The sequence below is a fragment of the Ctenopharyngodon idella genome, chromosome 7 (assembly GCF_019924925.1).
Source record: "Ctenopharyngodon idella isolate HZGC_01 chromosome 7, HZGC01, whole genome shotgun sequence".
Taxonomy (NCBI): domain Eukaryota; kingdom Metazoa; phylum Chordata; class Actinopteri; order Cypriniformes; family Xenocyprididae; genus Ctenopharyngodon; species Ctenopharyngodon idella.
In genome coordinates, this window is record NC_067226.1 from 27,044,509 (window position 1) to 27,068,019 (window position 23,511).

Consider the following 23,511-nt stretch of genomic DNA (forward strand, 5'->3'; position numbering starts at 1 on the left):
TGGTTTACATGTTGAAACATTATATCATTTATTTTGGAGTTGTCCTTATTTAGTTAGTTTTTGGTCAGATTTCTGTTCTTTTATTAAGGCTCACATCATGCCCAGCTTTGAACTGTGCTTTAAAAATGTTTTATTTGTTTTTTTTTTCTCCTATAACAAATGTTATCATACGGAATATTATTTAATTAATCTGCTGCTTCTTTTAGCTAAATTTAGCATCCATAAATCTAAATTTGGGGGAAATAAGCCTTTGTTTTTAATGTTTTGTTTAAAAAATAAGAACGCTTTAAATGTGCTTCTATTTGTAAACATTTCATATTATTATTTAACTTTTATTTCTATTTTTTCTAATTTGTCTGGTTTATTTTATTTATGTATTTGTTTTATGATTGTTTAATGAAGTTTATTTAATGTACCCCCTGACTGTAATTGTAATTCGTTAAAACAAATAAAAAAAAATAAAAAAAAACGATGGTACGGCGGCAATATAGGCTAGTATGATTTAATGGGAACCTAAACCACTTCAGAACACTTTATTTATTTACTTTTTCAGATGAGAAAATTTGTCTTTTGAGAAAGAAAATCGATAAACCGCTGTCTTTACTGATATGTGTCCAGGACCACGTAGAGCCTAACAACTTGGTTCACTGAGAGATTTTACGCCCCACGACCTGCTGTCGTAGTAGCAGCCGGAAGTCTGACTCCGCCCACCGCTCTGATTGGCGGAGAGGAGTGTGGAGGAGGGGCGGAGTGTAGCGCGCTTGTGTGTCCAGTATCTAGGCGGGACAAATGGTCAGACTGATCAAATAAACTTTTTTACTCACTAGGAAACGGACACATACAACTTTTCCTCAGCTATGCATCAAAGGCAGTTTGTGTTCTCTTTTTATTTATTCACGGTTACTTTAATGTGACTTGGGTTAACTTACAGAAGCGTTGGATAAGATATTATTGGAGACCAGGAACTGTAAACGTGTGATACTTACCTGTAAAGTATTCCTACGGATTTATGGGCACGACTGATGCCGAGTAGTATGTGAGAGAGCTACATTTCTCTTTCTGGGTAAGTAGCTTTCTATATTTTGTCATGTTTTTGTAGTTTTACTCTGTGGAGAATGGAGAGAAATGTAATGTGAGGTAGTTTGCTGTAACGTTAGCTAGTTTCAGGATTGTTTGGCTTAACATATCCGCTTTAGGTATTAAAACTAATCGAAAACAATTTTTTTGCTCTATAATATGTGCGTTAATTTCATTAATTGTCATACATTTAGGACACACATCAGACTGGCGGCTCTTGGCTCTCTGGATTTGAACCCGCGCTAACTGTGAAACCGCTAGTTTTGTAGTGTTATGAGCCAACATGACTACAATCTTGACGTAAATACGTATGTATATATCTATATAATTAGTTCTCGAGCGCTAATTAATTATTATATTCTAATTTAAAGGAATTATACAGCATGTAAGCAAATAAGTTATTAGCTAACTATGCTGGTAGCCGGGTAATTTTAAAAACTGGTTTTAGGAAAATTAATGGTTCATCTAGACTGTTGAATTATTCAAAACGCAAGACAATCGAACAGATAGACGATTTCTTTAAAGTTGTAGAAAAGTTAGTTACTTCCGGATTAAATCTTTCGCAATCTGCTAGATTCCGCGCCAAGATTTCAAAAAGTGTGGAGGCGCGCGGGACGTGGTGGAGTCCCGCCTCCTCTTGCCCTCTCATTGGCTGCTGTCAGTTGGGGGCGTGTTTTCGTTTAAGTTCTCCGTAGCCATTCGATGGAACGCTTGTCAGTTATTGCTAAGCGCAAAAAATCAACACTGTTTATTTGAAATCAAAATACTTATTGATTTATGCACATTTATTCACGTCTGTTAAATTTTAAAAAAATAGTTTTAGCTGTGCGAGAAATAGTTGAGAATTTTCACAATGTTATCTCCAAGAATGTATAATGCTGTGAAGAAACGGTAGGACTGATTTATTGATTGTAAAATAACAATTTACGTGAACGTTGATTATTGTAACGTTACCTCGTGTGTTCGTTTTCTTTAGGTGGAAAATGTCCAGTACATTATCAGAAGGTCAAAAATTAATCAAGAAACCTTTAATAAGTCCATTGAAGGCATCAACAAATGACAAGGTCAGTTATAAGTATTTTGGTTTGACAGATGTCAACAAGAACCAGTACAAATTATTGTCACACTCTAGAAGCATTTTTTGAAAAAGAAAAAATGTGATTATAATCATGCAGACCTATTGTGTTTTCTGTGTAACAGGGACATGTTTTTGTGGAACCACAAACACCACTAAAAAACTCAAATAAGGCTCCAGTATCTGAAGCTGCATCACTTGAGAGCCATAATAACATGGGGCCCCTGACAACACCTACTAAGAGCCTTGAGGCACCGTCTAGCGAGCCCTGGACACCCACCTCCAACCTGAAGATGCTCATCAGTGCAGCCAGTCCTGAGATTCGCAACCGTGAAAAGGAACAAGCCGTGGACAGCGGTGAATCGGAGAACTCACAGGTATCAGTAAAAGTCTATGTGTAACATGCATCTCTCACTATTTGTTGCAGTTTATCCTCTGTATTGCTAAAATGCTTTGATATGTGTGTGTTTTCCATTGTCGTGCCACACAGGAGCCTGAGCAAGGGGAAGAAGTAGAAAAGCTCCAGATAAGTCGTAAAGACAAAAGCCTTGGCTTGCTGTGTTACAAATTTCTTGCAAGGTACCCAAACTACCCCAATCCTGCTGTAAACAACAAAATCAGCCTCGACGATGTGGCAACAGAACTGAGTAAGTCACTCACTGATCAAACAAAACTACTTATTTCTGTCATCAAATCATGTTTGTTTCATCAATCCTAATTGCCTCCATTCTCATTATCCCCTCAGGTGTGGAACGACGCCGGATCTACGACATCATGAACGTCCTCGAGAGTCTAAACATGGTCAGCCGGCTGGCTAAGAACTGCTACACGTGGCACGGCCGGGTGAAACTTGCGCAGACGCTTGCCGAGCTGAAACAGGCTGGCAAAAAGAACCGTTATGAGCAACTGATGCACCAGATCCGTCAAAGGAACCTAGAGCGAGAAGAGAAAGAGTTCGACTTGGAGGGAGAGGAGAAGGAGAATGAAGAAATGTCCAGTTTTGATATGGATGGAGACTCTGGTCAAGCAGAGCTTTCAGGAACAGATCCTAAAGCAGGTAACAATGTCAGACCCTCTGCTGAGGCAGTACTGTCTTATTATATCTGTCTATGCATAAAAAAGACGTACTCCTGGTTTCGCAGACAAGGCTTAAGCCTAGATCCTGACTAAAATGCATGTTTGAGCTGTTTTAACTGAATGTAACTTTCACTAACACATCTTAAAATATGTCAGTTCCATTGTTTTGTCTCAAGATGCACACCAGTAATGTTTTTTTCTAAGGCACATTTATAAAAGCGACTTAAATGCCCTAATTGAACTAAGGCCTAATCCTGGCTTAATCTAAACCCTGTCTGTGAAACCAGGCTACTGGGTCTTATTAATAACTGCATGGATTATTTTGTATTTGTACACACAGGAAAAATGTCCACCTAATTCAAAACATGCGTACGCACATGAATTTGTTCTTAGTTTTGTTCTAATGTTAATATGGAGTAACATATTTTCCAGAAAATAAACTACATCTGACTATAAGTCACTGCGTGTCAAAATTCCATTGTTGAGAGAAACAAAATACACAGATTGAGTCTCTTAAAAGTTCAGAAACACATTCAGAAATAATGTAAAATGGCAGTAAATAAAACAAAACATTTACAAACATTATAAATGTATTAGGTTATCTCAGTCCACAACAAATTCTTTAAATTTAATGGAACAGAATAGGAATGAAAACAAATTATATTGGCATTCATTATAAGCAGCATTTATGATAAATACCAAGCCTAAACAAATTTATTTAAAGCAAAACTTAAACTACTGGCATGTGGAAAATGTGCTATACAAATACACTTTACCTCACATACCTCTCTCATCTGGCACGGATCCAAATGTGAGCGATTTGCCTATGTTTTGTGCCAGGTGTATCTGCGCTTTTATGCAGAGAAACCTCGCAGCTGCTATAATGCAGTTTTTCCTACTGTATATGATTAAATATGTTTGAAGGTGCTATATGTCATTTTTTGACTGTACTAAAGCATAAAAATACCAAAATATGTTTGCAGATATTAGGAAACATGCTAAGGTCACATACTTGTTTCTGTGAAAAGTAGTGCTAGTTATTAGTTATGCAGCCAGTTATTCTACTTTGAGATGCCCACTGCCAATTTACCCAGTAGTATTTAGACACCCCGGGTTGACAGTTGGCAGAAAACACAGCGATAGAAGCCAGCAAACGAACTGGGTCAGAGATCGCAGATTCTACCCAACCTAAAAAAGCCTCAGCATCCATCTAAAAAGCTCTGTGTCCAGAGGTATATTAAAACACGGATAAATAAACTCAACTTACAGTGTAAGACTTGTTGCTTTCCGTTGTCAATTGCGTTCATTCCTGTTGCATGTCTTTAATCTGGCAACCCACATGAGCATCGAGTACGAGGGCTTGGGAGAAACAACCCTCTCCAATATTTTAAATTTGGACTGCAGTACCCATTTTAACCACTAGCTGTCAACATTACATACTGCACCTTTAAGATTAAATATCTGTAACATTTTATCTCAACACTGTTATGCCATGCCACCCTTTGTAAATTTAGAATACATTTTCATATGAAAGTTATTGACCAATCATGATTTGTTCTTTAAAGTATTCATACGCAGATTTCACACACAAATTCATGCTATGCATACTCAGTGAATAAATCCCGTTAACTTTGCTTTTTCCTGCAGCTTCAGCAAATAGTCGGAAAGACAAATCTCTGAGAGTGATGAGTCAGAAATTCGTCATGTTGTTCCTGGTGTCCAGCCCTCCTGTGGTTAGTCTTGAAATAGCTGCCAAGATCCTCATCGGTGAAGATCACGTGGTGGATCAGGACAAAAACAAGTTCAAAAGTGAGTGCTGCTCTCATTGTACATATAAAATACACTTTGATCATTATGTTATCCGTTTCATTTGGTGGTTGAAAACAGATACAAATCTTGCAAAAAGTGCATAATCAAATGTACTCAACCAGTAAAAACTGCTTTTTTTATTAAAACTTGAGTCTAAGGGGTTATTTACACGACAGTTTTCAACGGAAAACTTTATGCGTTTTGGCCTTTCATTTACATGACAACAGCATTTTGGGGGCCTGAAAACGGGTTTCAAAGTGCACGTTTTTGAAAACAATACCGTTATCATCTCTGTGTAAACTACAAAAATGCAAATTTGTGAAAACGATGGTGTCATGCTAATGCATACTACTTGTTCAGTCTATAGATGCGTAGTGTTTCTTTACAAAATGACATTGCCAACTACTGGCCTGGCAGCAGAATACAGCGTTTTTTAGTCGTTTTTGTGTATCCGTGTAAACAATTTGACAATGTTGTCATCTGTACACGAAAAACCAAAGGAAAAACTTTCCGTTTTTAGCACATTGTTGTCATGTAAACGTACCTGAAAATTCATCTGTAATTTAACTGTCATTATAGTGGAGATGGAACTGATTATCTCTTTTTCTGATGGCAGCCAAGATCCGCAGACTTTATGACATTGCAAATGTTCTGAGCAGCCTAGAGCTGATAAAGAAAGTGCATGTGACTGAGGATAAAGGAAGAAAGCCTGCTTTCAAGTGGACTGGACCAGAAGACTTACCATCTCCAAAGGGTGAGTGTGACTTGTCTGACTTGTTTATAATCCTATTCAGACTTATGGTGTTTATTTTAAGCAATGTGCATGAGTTCACATCTTATGTCATTTATTGTTCTTGGTTATGTTTACAGATCCAGGGACCTCCACTACATCATCAGCATCACAGCCTCTGGAGTCTCATTCCTCTGTTGATAACTGTGCTAAAAATCTCTTTTCCTCCCCCGGAACAAAGCGAGGTTTTACCCGCCACCATTCCTTAGTCAAGCTGGTTAAGAGCATACAGAACGACCGCAGGAAAATAAACTCCGCACCTTCTAGTCCTATTAAAATGACAGGTGAGCCATTGTTGTTGATTCATCGAAAGCAAGCAACTGACTGATCATCTTCTGTTTTCTGTGGGAATTTGAACTACTTTCAGATATCAACTGCTTGTTAAGGTCAGTTATTATTAATAGTACTAGTCTTAAGTTTGCCTTCCTCCTGATCTCCCAGCTTGAGATGGTCTCTTTGAAATCTGATCACACAAACAAAATTAATTTTAGAGGCTTTGTGTTGACACTAAAAGCCTGACATGGGTGAACAGTTTCTAGTTCTCCACTGATGTCCATTGAAATATAGACAAAATATTAAACAGATAAGTAGTCTTTGTGGTGTCACTAAGTTTTTTTTTATTTTTTTTTTATAGAAATTAATCACAGTTTCCACAAAAATATTTAGCAGCACCACCGTTTTCAACATTGATAATAATAAGAAATTTTTCTTAAGCATCAAATCAGCATATTAGAATGATTTCTGAAGGATCATGTGACACTAAAGACTGGAGTAATGATGCTGAAAATTCAGCTTTGCCTCACAGGAATAAATTACATTTTAAAATATATTATTTCAATTACTTTAGGTTGCAATCATTTCACAATATTACTGTGTTTACTATATTTTGGATAAAAATAAATACAGCCTTGATGAGCGTAAGAGACTTCCTTCAAAAACAAAAAGAAATTGGTAATTGGTTTCTTAACATTAGTTACTTAATGCATTAACTAACAATGAACAATATATTTTATGCAGCCTTTATTGACTATTGTTAGTCAATACAAATGTTCATGTTAGGGTTAGGGTTCACAGTGCATTAACTAAAATTAACAGATTCAACTTTTGATCTTAAATTTATTAGTAAATGCTGAGATTAACATTAACAAAGATTAATAAATGCTGTAGAAATATTGTTAATTGTTAGTTCATGTTAACACATGAAATCTTATTGTAAAGTATTACCAAAAACTCAAAACTTTTCAACAGTTTAACTTATCAATTTCTTAACTTTTACTACACCAGAAAACGAATGTTCCATCTCTTGTCTGATAGGTGATTCTGCAAACAATGAGTTCTACACAAACAAAATGGCCCATCTGGCTGCTATCTGCAAAAAGCAACTAGATAAACAATCAACGTAAGTAAACGCAACTTTTGCATCTTAAAACAGAAAACAGACAATGAACTACCAATTTCAGATATAATGCCTATGGATTTGGCTTACAGGGGCCGTCATATTCAACCGAACAATGAGGTGACAGACTCTCTGAATGGAAGTCCTTCACACTCATCTGAATCCACGTCTGCTAGCAATCATCAGCCCCATGGACCTTCAGGAATGCAGATCCCAGTTTTGCCCGCTGGGGCAATCTCATACCTTTCTACTAAGTGCTCCCCAATCATCCCGGTTCTGATTCCTCAGAACCAGGCTGGTGGGTCATATGCCCTTTACGTGCACCCCACCTCTCTCAGACCGCAGCCCACCAGCCTAGCAGTCCGGTCAATGACATTTGAGAGCCCAGGGAGTGCAAACGCAAAGACCTCACCGGCTGCCATGACTAGCAGTAACCAAACCAACCACCAGTCATCACATGATAAAGAGCCGACAAGTCCCTCAACCCTTAAACGAGCATGTGGAGAAAAGAGCTTAGTGGAAAGTCCATCCAAACTTCAGCGGATAGAGCCAAAGGTGAGGTTGCCTGATGTTACCTGAGGTTTTTAGTTTGAAGTAGTTTTAAATTTTGAAGGTCATTCAGTCTTTCTCTGTATAAAAAAGATTTTAGTAAATATTGCTCTTTATTGTTTGGTCCATATAAATAAATATGATCTTTTTCAATCTGAAAAAAAAAAAAAAAAAAAAATTGAACTAGCATTTGCAGTCTGAACTGTTAAATGAACTGCATTTCATGTATTGACATTACTTTTAGTAACATTTCCAACCTTCTGGTGTTTGTTTCCTATTAAGAGTGTTTCTCCAAAGCTGTGTGAGATTCTTCAAGCTCGCCTAAAGGCCCATAGAGGGGCTTCTGTCTCCCACCGCCCTTCCCCGAGAGCCCTGCATCTGGAGTTCTCCAAGCCCTGTGAGAACCAGCCTCCCTCATTACCCACCAGCACAGCGCCTCTGGAGCACAGCGTGGAGACCTTCCTGGAGAAGGAGGACAAGGTTCAGACCTCAGACAGTGAGGCAGGACTGACCCCTGTCCGACCACCACAGTCACAGGCCCAGAAGCTCAGCGTTCCCTTTCAGGACATGGGGTTGCCATCCGGACCCATACATACAGAGGTAGGAATAACACCACATAGGTGCATCTTAAAAAATTCCTCATGTAGGAATCATCCAAATGGTTTTATTTTCATACGAGTAATACTCTTGACTATAATTTCTCTTGTTTGCATCAGACTTTGATCCCTGCAGGTTATTTGATTCCGATCCCTCAGCAGTCCATTGTCAACTTCAGAGATGCGCAGTGCTCCGCTGGAGAAATCTCCAAAGCCTCCACACCAACATATAATGTCTACCACACCCCGACAGCAGGTATGCTAGTACCCAAGATAAGTACTTATCTAGTAATCAAACAGCTGGAAACAACATGGATATTCAGTGCTCAAAAAGTATAGGAACCTAGATGAGACAGGTTTGAGAATTTATTTTGGCCCAAATTTGTCATAAGGGCTTTTCACACTGCGCTTAACCCTGGGTTATTGTTGTTCTAAATACTGCTTTTAACCCCGGGTAAGGAATGTTTCACACTTGTAATTTAGAAGCAGGGTTAGCACCGTTTTTTACCCGGGGTTATGAAACCCTGCTCCTGAGCAGGGTTAGCACTGCTTTTGCGGTGCCAAACTTGTACAGTGTGAAACGATGCAGTGTTAGAATGTTACAGCTAGACACTTAGCAACAGACAACCAATCACGTATTTGCCTGCTTTGGACAGTCACGGAAACATTGTATATTACGGAAGCATTGTATGTAAATTCAGCGTTTGAGAGGAAAAATGTCACATGCTGACAGAAAATGCGAAAATTTGAGTAGAAGAGACCGTTTCATTCGTACCTTTTTTATAGTCTGAAATGTCCATTCATTGTAAACTCGATAGTACAGTCGGCAATACGAGGATGCGCAATGCTAGAACTATGTAACTATGTAGTGTCCAATCAATGACACTGACACCGCAAATATGCAAATAAGGACGTTAACCCAGGGTTTAGGAAGGTGTGAAACATCAGCTTATGAATACCTAGGATTGATTGTTAACCCCGGGCAAATTATGAGCAGTGTGAAACGTGAAGATATAGGTTTATTCGGAGTTTAGAATGACCCAGCGTTAACTATTTTAAGTGTGAAAAGCCCTATATAGTCCACAATGTTTCACAATAAACATAAGTGAGCATTAGACTAGCCAGGTGAATGTGATTTCACCAAGTACCACATGTTTCTGGATCAACATCTTTTGTTGACTTTACAGTTTGTCAAGTTTAGGCTGACAACCAGGGTTAGGTGCTTCTACATCAGTGTTTTTCACCTATCATTTCCCTCTGATTTTAGGGATTATTTATAGGTAGGGTTAGGTTTAGGAGTAGGGATACTGTTAGGACTAAATTTTTGAGCAGGAATGTTGTTCCAGGATCAACAAAGTATGTTGATCCAGAAACATGTCTTAAGCAGGTTCACAATGTACAATTATGGCCACTATTTGGCCATCTGAGACAAATTTTGTGAATCCTAAAAGATTCCTCTGATGCTAGGCCAAAATCTGAAGTCTTTGATCGTTAGTTTGACATGTTTACGGACAGCCAATTAATGACCATTGCGATCAAATTTTACCTCAGACGAAATTCTGCCAGTGTAAGAAGTTTTGACACACAGTCCTGTAGTGTGACATCTACGACAACCGTCAAATCAAAAACCAATAGTAGTGCATGACCTGATGACGCGATAAGTGAGACAACAACAAACAAGCACTTGCTCCACACACATCGTCTTCGCATATCAACTGCCATACAGTCTGACATGAAAGACAAATGAGATCCTACAGTGTGACATGGCTCACAGCTAGGATCATGTTTGTACAGTCTGACAAGCAACAGTGGTAAAAAATCGTACAGTGTGCACCCAGAATTACTTCGCAAATTTATGGTGACCAGCCAAGCCACAAGGGTTCTTGTGCAGAGTGCTATTCATACAGTTAAACTTGAAAAATCACTGATGTAGCCATTCCCATTGTTTCCAGGTTCCAGACCCCCTCTTCCTCAAGAAGTCACCCCCACCCGGCTCCCTCTCCACCGGATACCGCCCATGTCCCCCTTCCCTTCTCACGGCCATCGCATCCACTGCCCCAGTCCTGCTATTCTCAACTTCACACTGCAGAATCTGGGCCTCATCCCCAGCACCACCACATCAAACTCCACTCCTGAGTCGTCCAGCACACTTCCATCTCCCCACCCAGGGCTCCCTCACCAGGGCATGATCTTTGTAAAGCCCCTCTCACCTGCCCGAGCTCTGCAGCCGGCCTCAATACACGGGCAGCCCGTCACGCTCATCAGCATACCACAGGTACAACCACTGCTGTGCAATACAATGGATAACGTAAGAGATAATGTATAGTCAGCAAGTTACTGTTGCTTTTTCTGTTATAATAATTTATATTATAATTAATTAAAATATTATAATCTACATTAGATGGATAACTATTGAAAATAAGACCTTTGTTGCTTCCAATTAATAAAAATAAATAAATAAAAAAAACACCAGGCCAGTACGAAATATCAAACATTTTGAGTTGTGCCTATAGTATTTTCCTGTTTGGGGTCAGTACGATTTTTTTTTTTTTTTTTTTTTTTTTCTCCAAAGAAATTAATACTTTTGTTCTACAAGGATGACAGTGAAGACATTTAATTATAATGTTACAAAAGATTTCCATTTCAAATAAATGTTCTTTTGAATTTTATATTAATCAAAAAAAAAAATGTATTACTGTTTCCACAAAAATATTTTTGTATTGAGTATTAGACTACAACTTGTAAGTTATCTACCCAGCACTGCACTGAAGACTGGAGTAATGGCTTCTGAAAATCCAGTTTGCTATCACAAATAAATGACATTTTAAAATATATTAAAATAGAGAACTTTTATTTTAAATTGTAATAATATTTCACATTATTACTGATTTTACTGTATTTCTGATCAAATAAATGTAGCCTTGCTGAGCATAAGAGACTTCTTTCAAAAACATTAACCCCCGGTTTCACAGACAGGCTTAAGGCCATGTGTCCATCAAAGCATTTTTTCCAGTGGCTAGCGTACTTTTCCAATTTTTTTCGATGGGAGCGCCGCGTTTTTTAAACGCCAGGAGTGTAACAAGGTACTGAGCGTCTTTTTCATGCTCAAACGCTGAACGCTCTGCGTTTTTTACTGGTCGCCTCGAGTTGAAGAATGTTCAACTTTGACTAAAACGCTGCGCTCATCACTGTCATTTTTTAGCTAGCCGTCCAATCAGAGTGGAGAGGCGGGACAAATACAACTGTCACAACATTCTTGCTGTACAACAACATCAACAAGCAGAGAACGGAACAAAATGGATGAGAAATTAATATTGCTGGTCTCTGAAGATACATAGCAAGTACTCTATATTGTGTCGACATTTTTAGTCTGAAACAAATTATCTGCGAAATCATTTTACAAGTAACAGTGCCATGGATATGTTTTTAGCGTTTTTGGAGGACACATGGTCTACACGCAAGTCTAGTTCTAAACTAAAATGCATGTTTGAGTTGTTTTAACTGAAAGCAACATTGTTTTGTCTCAAGATGCACAACAGTAATGTTTTTTTCTAAGTCACGTTTATAAAAGCCCTTAAATGTCCTAATTGAACTAAGACCTAATCCTGGCTCAATCTAAACCCTGTCTGTGAAACTGGGCCTAAAACAATCTTACCGACTCTAAACATTTGAACTGTAGTGTAATTTCCATATCAGTTTCTTGGAGCCTCCCTCAGTTTGTGTGAATAGTCCTTTGTTGTTTAAGAAAGTCATTTACATATGTGCTCTCTCTCCTGCAGGCTTTAGTAACCACACCTAAAGGCGGTCAACCTCTCCAGCAGAGTTTCTTTCACACACCCGTCTCCTTCCCTACTGTAACCAACACCACAGCTCCCAAAAACATCTACATCCCTCAGAGAAAGCTTGATGTGAGTCCAGAGGACAACTAAGACCTTCACACTGAGGATCATCACACTTGCAGTCATTATGCTGCTAAAAACCACTGTTCTGTTTGAGCCATTGTGTGTACTTGTTATTTGTCTTTGAGTGTTTTTATATCGTTACTTTACTGTAGAGTCTGCATTAACTTCACATGAATCTGTGGTTCTTGGTGCTTTCCACTGCCGAGAGCGAGGAAGGCAGGACAGCATGCAAACATGGTGCTACGCTATTTGGCAGGAAGATTGTTAAGGGTTTCTTTGCAAAATGAAAGTATAATTCAGGTGGCTCTTTTTAAAATGTTGTAAACGTAGGGTTAAAAAAGGAAGAATGGACAAAAAATGTTTAAAGATTTGTATGAAATGTTAACAGGAACTCTAAATTCAGGGATTCTAGAAATTGCCAAATTTTAAAAGATTTTGTTGCGAATGGCATTGACTTTAAGTGTTAAAGTACCACAGTATATTATATAGCCATAACTTGGCCATTGTGTTATGATGTATTAATATGGGAGAATGTTAGATTAAGGGTTTATAAAATATTGTAGATTTATTGTATTTTATGTTAATGAATCTAGAATTATTACAATCTGCACATCATTTATTTGAACAATTGGATTTCTATGTAATAAAGAAATGAATGTGCTCTACTTTTGTGTTTACTTTTTTGTCTGTTAATTGTTGGTGAACAGTAGCCACACCCCAAACTCACGCTATTGGTGGATCTGAGCAGACCACTCTCATGTTTACACTTTTTGAGGGAGATAAACACATGAATGGCAGACTAATAGTAGTCAAACATTAAACTAGATCAAGAGAATGCATTTTAGCATACAAAAATCTTACATACTTCACCTTTAAACTCACTATTATCACTTTAAAGCAGGGTTCTCCAAACTTGGTCCTGGAGGGCCACAGCCCTGCAGAGTTTAGCTCCAACTCACCTCAACAAACCTCCCTGGAAGTGCCGAATTAGACCTCGATTAGCTGATTCAGGTGTGTTTAATTGGGGTTGGAGCTTAACTCTGCAGGATAGTGGCCCTTCCAGGACTGAGTTTGGAGACCCCTGCTTTAAAGTAACCCTAACTGACATTTGAGCATAATCAAGTCAAGATACATTTTAGTTTTTAACTATAGATAATATAGTTAACATTTTGGCCAATACAAGCAGTTGAGATATGCTAGTATATATCACCCTATGCCAATATACTTACATATGTATGCAGATAAAGTTGGACATTATCCAACTTTATAATATAAAGAGCTGTGCGACAATATAGTTACATTTTGCAATGAAATTAAAAAAAAAGGCAGCTGAAATTTGCTATACAGATTACTTTTCACTATATTCGATAATACACAATATTACAGTTCAGTGGATGCTGGATTCATCACAACCAATGTGATAATTTTAATTCCAATCCGATGTTCCAAAACACCTATATGTAATTTTTTAGTTAATTCTGAACACTGCAGTTTAGAGGTTCTGGTGTGTGAGCTAAACTTTGCAATAATGTTGTTCTTCAGGAGAAGGGTCTTCTGTACATGATTTTTTACATAATGTCCCTAAAGATGCGGTTTATAGAAGGGGCTTATTTATTTGTACTACTTTTACAAAGTATTTCAGTAACGAGCGTGTTGCAACATATACGTTGCCGCAGATGAAGCCAACGCGCAAACTGCCGCAAACTAATGTGAAAATACGTCGCAGACTCTCAAAATATACACCCATCTTAATTAAAAGCAGTGAGACTAAATGATCTTACCAGTGCGGATGCTGCTCTTTCTCTTATTGCGGTCTTTGATCTTGAAATTAGCCGATGATAAATAAAATGCAGCTTTTGTTGTCATGAACTCCAAATTTGCACAGCCTGAATCAGGTAATCCTGAACACTGCAGTTCAGAGGTTCATGTGTGCGTTTGTTAAGCGTTGGAGCTAAACTCAGCAGTAATTTAGCTCTCCAGGAGCTGGATTGGTTTCTGTACTTTTTTTTTACCGTAATATAACAATGTCCCTAAAGATGCGACCCCGGCAGGACTCGAACCTGCAATCTTCTGATCCGAAGTCAGACGCCTTATCCATTAGGCCACGAGGCCAGCTGATATCAAAGTCAATAAGCTCAGCTAAGTCAATGGGGCCGATCAACAAAATATCCTCATTTGTGTTCAGCAGAAGAAAAAGATTCATAAAGGTTTGGAATAACTTGAGGGTGAGTAAATGATGACAGAATTTTCATTTTTGGGTGAACTATCCCTTTAAACTGAGTTGAACACCCAAGCCTTTAAAGTGGGGAACAAATGTTGTGGTGTTTGTACAATATCTGCGTTCAGGATTGGAAACCACTGCAGCTACATTGCATTTGTGTATTGTCAGCAGTTAATTTAGGAGGATGGACTAATCTGAATGTCAGCACACCCCTTGGTCCTCTTGAAATTATGAGTGTGTGTTTGGAGCTGTGGGAGTGATGCCCAGTATATAAAGACCAACCATAGAGGGCCAGAAATGGACATTATCAGGGACAGAGGAAGAAACATAATTTCCAAAACAAGATTTCTTATAACCTGTGACTGTGTAAGTAGAATTTTAACATTTACATTTTAATGTCTGACCATGGCTTGATCATTTGTGCTACACTGAAATCATGAATATTTTATGTATTGATATTTATTAAAATAAGCCTGCTGTGAAGTGATTCAACAATAATTCATCAGGTTTAAGTGATTAGATTATTATTACACGAATGCTTAACCACCTGGAGCTAAATGGTGTTAGTCAAAAATGATCACATTTTTTATTATTATTATTTCAATGAAATTCAACATATTTAAGTTTGATAATGTTTTTTTATTTAATATTTTGTATGTTTAGATGATTTTATGGTACTAAATTATATTTATGCAGTAGTTATAATCCATTTATTCACTTTTTGGGCATATGAAATCTATTTAAACTGTCATAAATCTTTGAATGCTTCGGAATACAGACATAAGTTTGGTCTCTTTTAAAGACAACGCTTGGCAGATTATTGCTAAAATGAACAATGTTTAAAAAAGTGAACTTGAAAAAAAGTTATAAAATTTTACATTTATTGTTATGAAAAATGCACAAAAATACAATTTTCAATTTTTATATGAAATATATATTTTCCAAAACACTTTTTACTCTAAAACTGTAAGAAAATTAAAGCCATAAATCTAAACAAGTTGTGTTCCAAATTTGAGAAGATATCTAAAAAAAAAAAAAAGAGCTTTCAGTATTTGTTTGTTTCCACTATATGAAATTTGTCTCCCATTCAGTTCCAATGTGGTAATTTTTGAGTGCAAACAAGAATGATTTTTTTTTTTTTCAGGACCATTTAACCTTTTCGAATAATGTCCATGATTTTCTTTTTGAATTCTTAAAGAAAAAGAAAAAAAGGTTTTAGGTTAAAAATGACCGGAGGGTTAACAGATAACAATAGTACATTTATATAGTTAAAAAGATCATGAAACAAATGTATTTAAAAGTACATCAATTAATTATTTGATATGCATCATATAATGACTTTTTTAATGAAAGTTGATGAGAGTTACTGTTTAATATTTTGGCCTTAAAGTATCGCTGACATTAGTAAGCCTTTCTTTCTTAAAAAGTAGAGAGATCCAATTATGTTTTGATTTTATAATTGGTATTTATTCGTTTTAGTATTCCTTTAGCCACACAAAGCAGACACTTCTTTTAATCTGGCAGTGCCATTAATAAAAGGCCTATTTCTGGACCCTTATCACTGCATTCCACACTAGTGAGGTGATATTCTGCCCGCTCAAAGACATGAGATAAAGACTAAATGACATATTCCTTTGAGCTAGGATACATCTATTTTAATATCTGACCTATCACATAAATGAAGGTAGTCTGATTTTTTCCTTGTATTCAAAAAATGGTAAAGATTTTCACAGTTAGTAAACTGATTCTAACACTCATCCCTTTTAGTCAATGTTTTTTTGGCAGTTTTGGTTGATTGTCTCTCTTCCCATCCCTGTAAATGTCAGAGTCTTTGCCAGAGCCAAGGATGCCAAACTGGGGAGGAGGAGCCAAATGTTCGGCCTGTGAGAAGACGGTTTATCATGCTGAGGAGATCCAGTGCAACAGCCGGAGCTTCCACAAAACCTGCTTCATTTGCAGTAAGTCCACAATACAATTCAGGTATTAATTAAATGTTACGAGGGAGTTAAAGGGTCAGTTCTCCCAAAAATGAAAATTTTGTCATCATACTCAAGAAGTTGACAGTAGCCTTTGACTTCCATACTTGGGAAAAAAAATACCATGGAAGTCAATCGCTACCGTCAACTGGTTACTAACCAGATATGTCTTTCAGGTAAGCAGGTAACAAAATATAATAATAACGATAATTATAGGTGCGAGCAGCGGGGTTCAAGTGCTTTAAGACCTTTAAGCACATGTGTAAAAAGGTATTATGTTTTATTTAGCAAGCATGTAGCCACTTAGATCATAGATGGAAAATACCATTTAGAGCCAAAACAGGCAATTTACCATATGGTTTTTAAAGCTTTTTAACAGTTATAGCGCCACCTATGGAGATACGCCAATGTCCTCATAGACAACCATAGCTACTTGTACCAAAACACTGCATGCCAATTTTCAAGTCAATCGGACTAACGGTTGCGTAGTTATAGCAAAGACTAGAATAACACAAGACGTGTCACTCGTATTGTTTTGAATGGGAGAATGTGCAAAGCGCAATATGGCATAATAAGTCCCGCCTTCTAAATAAGAGCCAATCGCCGATTGGTAAAGTCATTGCGTCACTGCAGAGGCCGTTAGAAGCTCCGGTTCCTATAGAAACAGTCAGACGCGCGCTTCCTATAGAGACGCGCAGTTAGGACTGCACATGCGCATTAGCTTGATCTAGCCTGAAAAAATGCCTTTTTTGTCATGATTCAAGCGTTCGGAAACAAAATTTATGAGACAATTGTTGTCAGATTTCATTAGTGATCTCAAATATTAAATTTAATCGAAAGCTTGGCAAACAGCTTTAGAGAATTTGATGTTTCCCTATTCAAAGAGATAGGAGCTGCACTTGCATGCCCGAGAGGCGTTTCAAAGATGGCCGCCGAATGAAATGACTTGTCTTAAAGGGACTTTGGTTATAGCTGTTTTCATGTTTTTTTTCATGTTATAGCGCTACCAAGTGTCCAATCGCCGCATTTTTTTACTGTGAGATTGAGCCATACGCAAGTATACTGCGTTTGGTTAAAAAAAAAAAAAAAAAAAAAACTCCAGAGAACATTTATGCACTTTTTTGGTTCCGATCGGGTGTAAAAACCGACTAGTTCGCAAAAGTAGGTTTTGGACAAAATTCAAAATGGAAGATTTTTCCAGGCGCAAATGAAATCGGATATATCACGTTTTGTTTCGTTCGTTGTTTGTCGTTGTTTTGTCTGTCTTGATCCAAAGATTCCAACAATATAAGACACTTGAGTCTGGGACAAACGGTCTAGGAGTTATGAGCAGTTTTGCGTTTTTGATCGCTGTAGCGCCACCTATTGGCCAATCAGGGTCATACCAAACCAGATTGAGACCTATCATCTGGCCAAGTTTCAAGTCTCTATAGGGCTTACGGTTTGGTCTGCACGATCAGTTTTACAGCGGAAGAAAAATAATAAAAATCCTTACACTACGTGCTTGAACCCCTAAATATTTATCATAGCAGTTTGATGCATTTTAAAAAGCATAGATGTTAAAAGAAGAGCAAAATAATAAAAACTATAACAGGATAGATTAATGAAAATGCAGTTTGTTCATTACAGATCAAAAGTTTTTATTTAATAACTACAGTTATCGCTTGTCTGAGCAAATGTGCATTCTCTGTCCAATGGGTCTGTATATTTGACAACAGATTTAGCTCTTAGATTTAAGTTTATCTTTTACCAAAATATTTACTTCAATAGCAACAGTACAAATACTGATAAAGCGATAAACTTTCAGTCATTGTTTTAAGAGAAAGAACTAATGATGAAAAAGAATTCATGAATCATGAGGTGTCCAGTCCAAAAAAAAAAAAAAAAAAACCCTAAAGTGCCATCAAAATCAAGAGCTCTTTGAAATGTTTCCCAGTGAGCAGACAGCTTTCAGTGGCACAGCATTAATTCTTAAACGCTTGAGTCGTGCCAGGAAGGGTGGTAATAGTCAGTTTGAGACCGGTAACACTGTGGTAGAGCTGACACCCCTGCAGTTAGCCATCATTCAAGGGCCTGTTTCCATCTGCTGTGGATGACATCGGCCGGGATGCTTCGGTCTCTCAGAGCCTCTTGTTCATCCAGCCCAAAATTAGACACAAAGCAAAGCTCCCATGAGCCTCTTGAGCCATCCTGGCTGAAAGTGCAGCAGCTGACGAATGCAGACAGGAGATGACAGGCCTCTGGAGGAGCTGTGAGATCATGATCCAACTCCAGACTCCCTCTGTCTCTCACAACAGATTTTATGTTGAATGTAGTATGCAGTATTTTATTAGTTTTCCTGGTCTCAATACAAATAGTCTTGGAATTTATTTATTTTAACACTATGCTGTTCAAAAGTTTGATTAAAAAAGCTTTTTGAAAGAAATTAATACTTTTATTCAGCAAGGATGCACTAAACAAAAGTGACAGAGACATTTACAGTGTTACAAAAGATTTCTATTTCAATAAATGCTGTTCTTTTGAACTTTCTATTCATCAACGAATCCTGAAACACAAGAAGTATCACAGTTTCCACAAAAATACAAAACTGTTTTCAGCAGTGATAATAATAACAATGCTTCCTGAGCAGCAGTCCAGTATATTAGAATGATTTCTGAAGGATCATGTGACACTGAAGACTGGAGTAATGATGAAAATTCAGCTTTGATCACAGGAATACACTACATTTTAAAATATAAAACATACAATACAAAAAATACAAGTTATTTTAAATTGTAATAATTTCTCACAATATTAATGTTTTTTATTGTATTTTATGAGCATAAGAGACTTTCAAAAACTTTTGAACTGTAGGGTATATTTATATTTTTATACTTATATTTTTATATACAGTACATATTTATTTGGTATAATATTTATATGTTATTTTTTACACAGTTTTGTTTCTGTTCTCTAGTGGTTTGTCGTAAAGGCTTGGACAGCACAACCGTTGCAGCACACGAGTCTGAGATTTACTGCAAATCTTGCTACGGCAAGAAATATGGTCCAAAAGGTTACGGGTACGGCCAGGGTGCCGGAGCTCTGAGTTCTGACCCGGTGAATAATGAAGAACTGCAGCCTCAAGAGTATGTCCTGAAAATATCTTTCAAATGATATTCTTGAAGAGACAGCAGCAGTGCAGTTTCTAAGACAATGATACAATTAGCCTACAAAGTCATTAATCATTCTTGGTGATGCAGTGACACAAAACCTTGTCAATTAAGCGGCCGTTTACATGACACATTTTTCAACTTAAAATAGAAAACTTTATATGCGTTTTGGCCTGTTCGTTTACACGACAACAGCGTGGCCTGAAAAAGCAAGTTTTTGAAAATGATATTGTTATCTCTGTAAACTACAAAAATGCCAATTTGTGGAAACGGTGATGTCATGCGCATGAGAATTACGTGTTCAGTCTATACTAGGCTTGTTGTGTTTCTTTACAAAGTGACATTGCCAACTACTGGCCCGGAGTGAATAATACAGCATTTTTTGTCGTTTTCACAGATCCGTGGGAACAGGGATCGTTTTGACAGTGTTATCGTGTGACCAAAAAATGCCAAGGAAAAAAAAATCAGTTTTTAGTACACAATTGTCGTTTAAATGTACACAGAGTAAAGATGTGCTTTTCATTTACTGATAATGTTGAAAATTTAAACTGACTTTGGGTACGTTTACATGGCAACGATGAACTAAAAACTGAAAAGTTTTTCCTTTGCGCTTTTCACAGACAGGCGATAACAGTGTCTAAACGATCCCGTTCACGCAGATCCACGATAGGTTAACTACTAAAAATGCTGTATTATTCACTCCAGGCCAGTAGTTGGCGATGTTACTTTGTAAAGAAACACTACTCGTCTATAGACTGAACACATAACACACATGACATCACTGGTTTCACAGTATTGTGTTTTTGTAGTTTACACGGAGACGATAATGGTATTGTTTTCAAAAACTTGCACTGTGAATCCCATTTTCAGGCCCCCAAAACGCCGTTGTCGTGTAAATAAACGGCCAAAAAACCCATATTTAGTTTAAAATGGTGTCGTGTAAACGGCCTCAAAGAATTTAGATGTTTTTTTTGTTGTTTTGTGTTTTTTTTATGTGTGTGTGTTTAACATTTTAAGGCCTAAAGCACGTCCGACATCTGCAAACTCCAACCCAAGCAAGTTTGCACAGAAATTTGGGAGTACGGATCGCTGTCCTCGCTGCTCCAAAGCCGTTTATGCAGCTGAGAAAATCATGGGTGCTGGAAAGGTAAAACTGCAGCTATAGTGAAAGCGAGAAGCTGGCTCAGAGTTCTTGCTACTATATACTGTGTTATGATATGAAATATATTAATATTAATCCATTTAACCACCAGTATAAGCAGATTTTGAGAAACTTTCATTCTCAGCACTCCTGCAATATGCCGCTGTCACAGGTCAGCGCTGTGTAAAGCAGATTTCACCGTAGTAATTTATCAGTCTGTGACTGGTTCTGATCCAACAGGCCTGGCACAAAACCTGCTTCCGCTGTTTATTGTGTGGGAAGAGCCTGGAGTCCACCACGGTGACGGATAAAGATGGAGAGCTCTACTGTAAAGGTACAATCAATCAAATGAGACTGCAAGATCTCTGCCAGCTCAATTCACCAATCAATAGATGGTCTGTTTCAGAGAGACAGTTACTGTTCAACGGCCATTACAGGACAATCGATGCAATCAAGAACACAAATGCTTGATAATTGCATCATCCTAACTGTTTTTGATCAAGCTAACAGAAGTTTGCATTAATTATTAAGATAAAAGAAAAATAATAACACTTTAAGATCCCATTAGTGAACAATGAGCAATAAAGTTGTTACAGTATTTATTCTTCTTTGTAAACGTTAATTAATAAAAATGCATCTGTTTATTGTTAGTACATGTCCATTAAATAACATTAACAGATACAACTTTTAATTTTACAGGTACAGTATCCGTCAACATTTTGGAAACATTACAATTTTTTAATGTTTCCAATGAAAGAAAGTCTCTTCTGCTCACCAAGGCTGCATTTATTTAATCAAAAATACAGTAAAAACAGTAATATTGTGAATTATTATTATTATTATTATTATTATTAGCCTATTAAAATAACTTTTCTATATGAATATATTTTAAAATGTAATTCATTCCTCCGATTATTTATCATTACTGCGGTCTTCAGTGTCACATGATCCTTCAGAAATCATTCTAATGCTGATTTGATGCTCAAGAAACATTTCTGATTATCAATGCTGAAAACAGTTGTGCCACTTAATCATTTTCGTGGAAACAATGACACCATACAAACATTTGCAGTACGATAAAAAGAGAGAGAAATCAATACTTTTATTCATCAAGGATGCATTAAAGTGACAGTGAAGGTGTTTATGTTATTGGAGTAATGATGCTGAAAATTCAGCTTTGATCACAGGAATAAATTACATTTTAAGATATATTCAAATAGATAACGGTCCTTTAAATTTGTAATAATATTTTGCAATATTATAGTTTTTACTGTATTTTTTTTATTAAATAAATGCAGCCTTGGTGAGAATAAGAGACTTATTATTATTATTTATTTATTTATTTATTCTAAGTTCATGGAACCTTATTGTAAAGTGTTTCTAAAGATATTGGTGATTATGAAATATTGCTGAATACTTGTTGAACCTTAGCCATAATTTATTTTATTATTATTAACGTTTCTGTCACCTGATTTCTCTTTTTTGTATTATTATTTTTTTTCAGTTTGCTATGCCAAAAACTTTGGCCCAAAGGGGCGGGGCCTGGGGAACATGGGCGTGGCCGAGGACACTGAATGACAAGTTTAAACCAACTCAGTGCAGCCTCCTTTTCACTGCACACAACATTTAAATACAACAGTCAGAAATCGCCCCCTAGTGGTAGTCGTAATGAACTTTTTGTGTATTAGTAAAGGAAGGAGCGCAACAGCAAGGTCATTTACCATGGTGGAATGAATAAATTAGTACAAACCATTTTGACTAGACCAGGGTTCTCCAAACTCGGTCCTGGAGGGCCACTGTCCTGCAGATTTTAGCTCCAACTTACCACAACACACCTGTATGCCTTGATTAGCTGGTTCAGTTCAGGTGAGTTTAATTAGGGTTGGAGCTAAACTCTGCAGGACAGTGGCCCTCTAGGAGCAGGATTGGACACCCCTGGACTAGACCATATGTGGCGTGTCACATACTATCTAGTCCAGGGGTGGGCAAACGGTCCTGGGGGGCCGCTGTCCCTGCAGAGTTTTGCTCCAACCCTAATCAAACACACCTGAACCAGCTAATCAAGGTCTTCAGGATTACACGCAGGTGAGTTTTATCAGGGTTGCAGCTAAACTCTGCAGACAGCGGCCTTCCAGGATCGAGTTTGCCCACCCCGATCTAGTCACTTACGTTCACGTTGTTTAATGCATCCAAAGTTCAATTCGGATCCAAACATTACACACCTGCACGACACTCAGCCCCTCTGTGACTTTCCATAGGAAATTAATGACTTCCGTCGAATTAACAATGGTCTGCTGAATGTCATTTGTTGTGTGCAATGAAAAAGTGGCTTTATACTTAAAGCTGAAGTGTGTGATTTCTGCCATTACCAAACAGAATATATATATGTGTATGTGATGGTGCCAAATGTTTACTCTTTTTGGGAAACTTATCTTACCAACAGCTTACTTGTCTCTTCATGTTAAGTTGGGAAAGGGGAAAGTGGAAAGTATTTTAACATAAAACAAATGTACACACTTCAGCTTTAAACATCTTATGTTGATTCTATGCACAGACTACTGCATAAAAAATGTATTACAATTATACATTATAGTAGACAGAATTAATATATCACTTCATGACATAAAAACAAAGAATAAATAAAGATGTCATCCAACACTGATTAAAAGATCACCTGTAACTAGAAAAAAATGCTTTAAATACAGCAATCTAAAGACTTATAAATCAACTAACACATTCACACAATGAAATGC

At 37.2% G+C, this 23,511-nt stretch overlaps 2 protein-coding genes and 1 non-coding gene across 3 annotated transcripts; 2 read left to right on the forward strand and 1 right to left on the reverse strand.

Moving 5' to 3' along the window:
* Window positions 1-773: 773 nt before the first annotated feature.
* Window positions 774-12,936, forward strand: e2f8 (E2F transcription factor 8). The gene is made up of 14 exons (XM_051901283.1): window positions 774-1,063; window positions 2,054-2,141; window positions 2,278-2,529; window positions 2,643-2,799; window positions 2,898-3,209; window positions 4,877-5,038; window positions 5,655-5,792; window positions 5,909-6,112; window positions 7,143-7,227; window positions 7,317-7,779; window positions 8,056-8,373; window positions 8,490-8,625; window positions 10,322-10,644; window positions 12,149-12,936. The coding sequence occupies exons 2-14, from the start codon at window positions 2,061-2,063 to the stop codon at window positions 12,296-12,298; spliced, it is 2,781 nt and encodes a 926-aa protein (XP_051757243.1). The 5' UTR covers window positions 774-1,063; window positions 2,054-2,060; the 3' UTR covers window positions 12,299-12,936.
* Window positions 12,937-14,310: 1,374 nt separating this feature from the next.
* On the reverse strand, window positions 14,311-14,383 carry trnar-ucg (transfer RNA arginine (anticodon UCG)). The gene has a single exon. It is a non-coding gene; the product is annotated as a tRNA-Arg (tRNA).
* A 308-nt stretch (window positions 14,384-14,691) lies between these two features.
* On the forward strand, window positions 14,692-23,414 carry csrp3 (cysteine and glycine-rich protein 3 (cardiac LIM protein)). Its single transcript, XM_051900454.1, has 6 exons — window positions 14,692-14,858; window positions 16,319-16,450; window positions 19,425-19,593; window positions 20,635-20,764; window positions 20,999-21,092; window positions 22,263-23,414. The coding sequence occupies exons 2-6, from the start codon at window positions 16,339-16,341 to the stop codon at window positions 22,334-22,336; spliced, it is 579 nt and encodes a 192-aa protein (XP_051756414.1). The 5' UTR covers window positions 14,692-14,858; window positions 16,319-16,338; the 3' UTR covers window positions 22,337-23,414.
* Window positions 23,415-23,511: the final 97 nt, after the last annotated feature.

Coding starts and splice junctions, on each gene's coding strand:
- e2f8 (XM_051901283.1), top strand. CDS start 2,061: ATGTCCAGTACATTATCAGAAGGTCAAAAATTAATCAAGAAACCTTTA. Junction 8,374..8,489: donor CCGGACCCATACATACAGAG/GTAGGAATAACA, acceptor TGTTTGCATCAG/ACTTTGATCCCTGCAGGTTA. Junction 10,645..12,148: donor CGCTCATCAGCATACCACAG/GTACAACCACTG, acceptor TCTCTCCTGCAG/GCTTTAGTAACCACACCTAA.
- csrp3 (XM_051900454.1), top strand. CDS start 16,339: ATGCCAAACTGGGGAGGAGGAGCCAAATGTTCGGCCTGTGAGAAGACG. Junction 16,451..19,424: donor CAAAACCTGCTTCATTTGCA/GTAAGTCCACAA, acceptor TCTGTTCTCTAG/TGGTTTGTCGTAAAGGCTTG. Junction 21,093..22,262: donor TGGAGAGCTCTACTGTAAAG/GTACAATCAATC, acceptor ATTTTTTTTCAG/TTTGCTATGCCAAAAACTTT.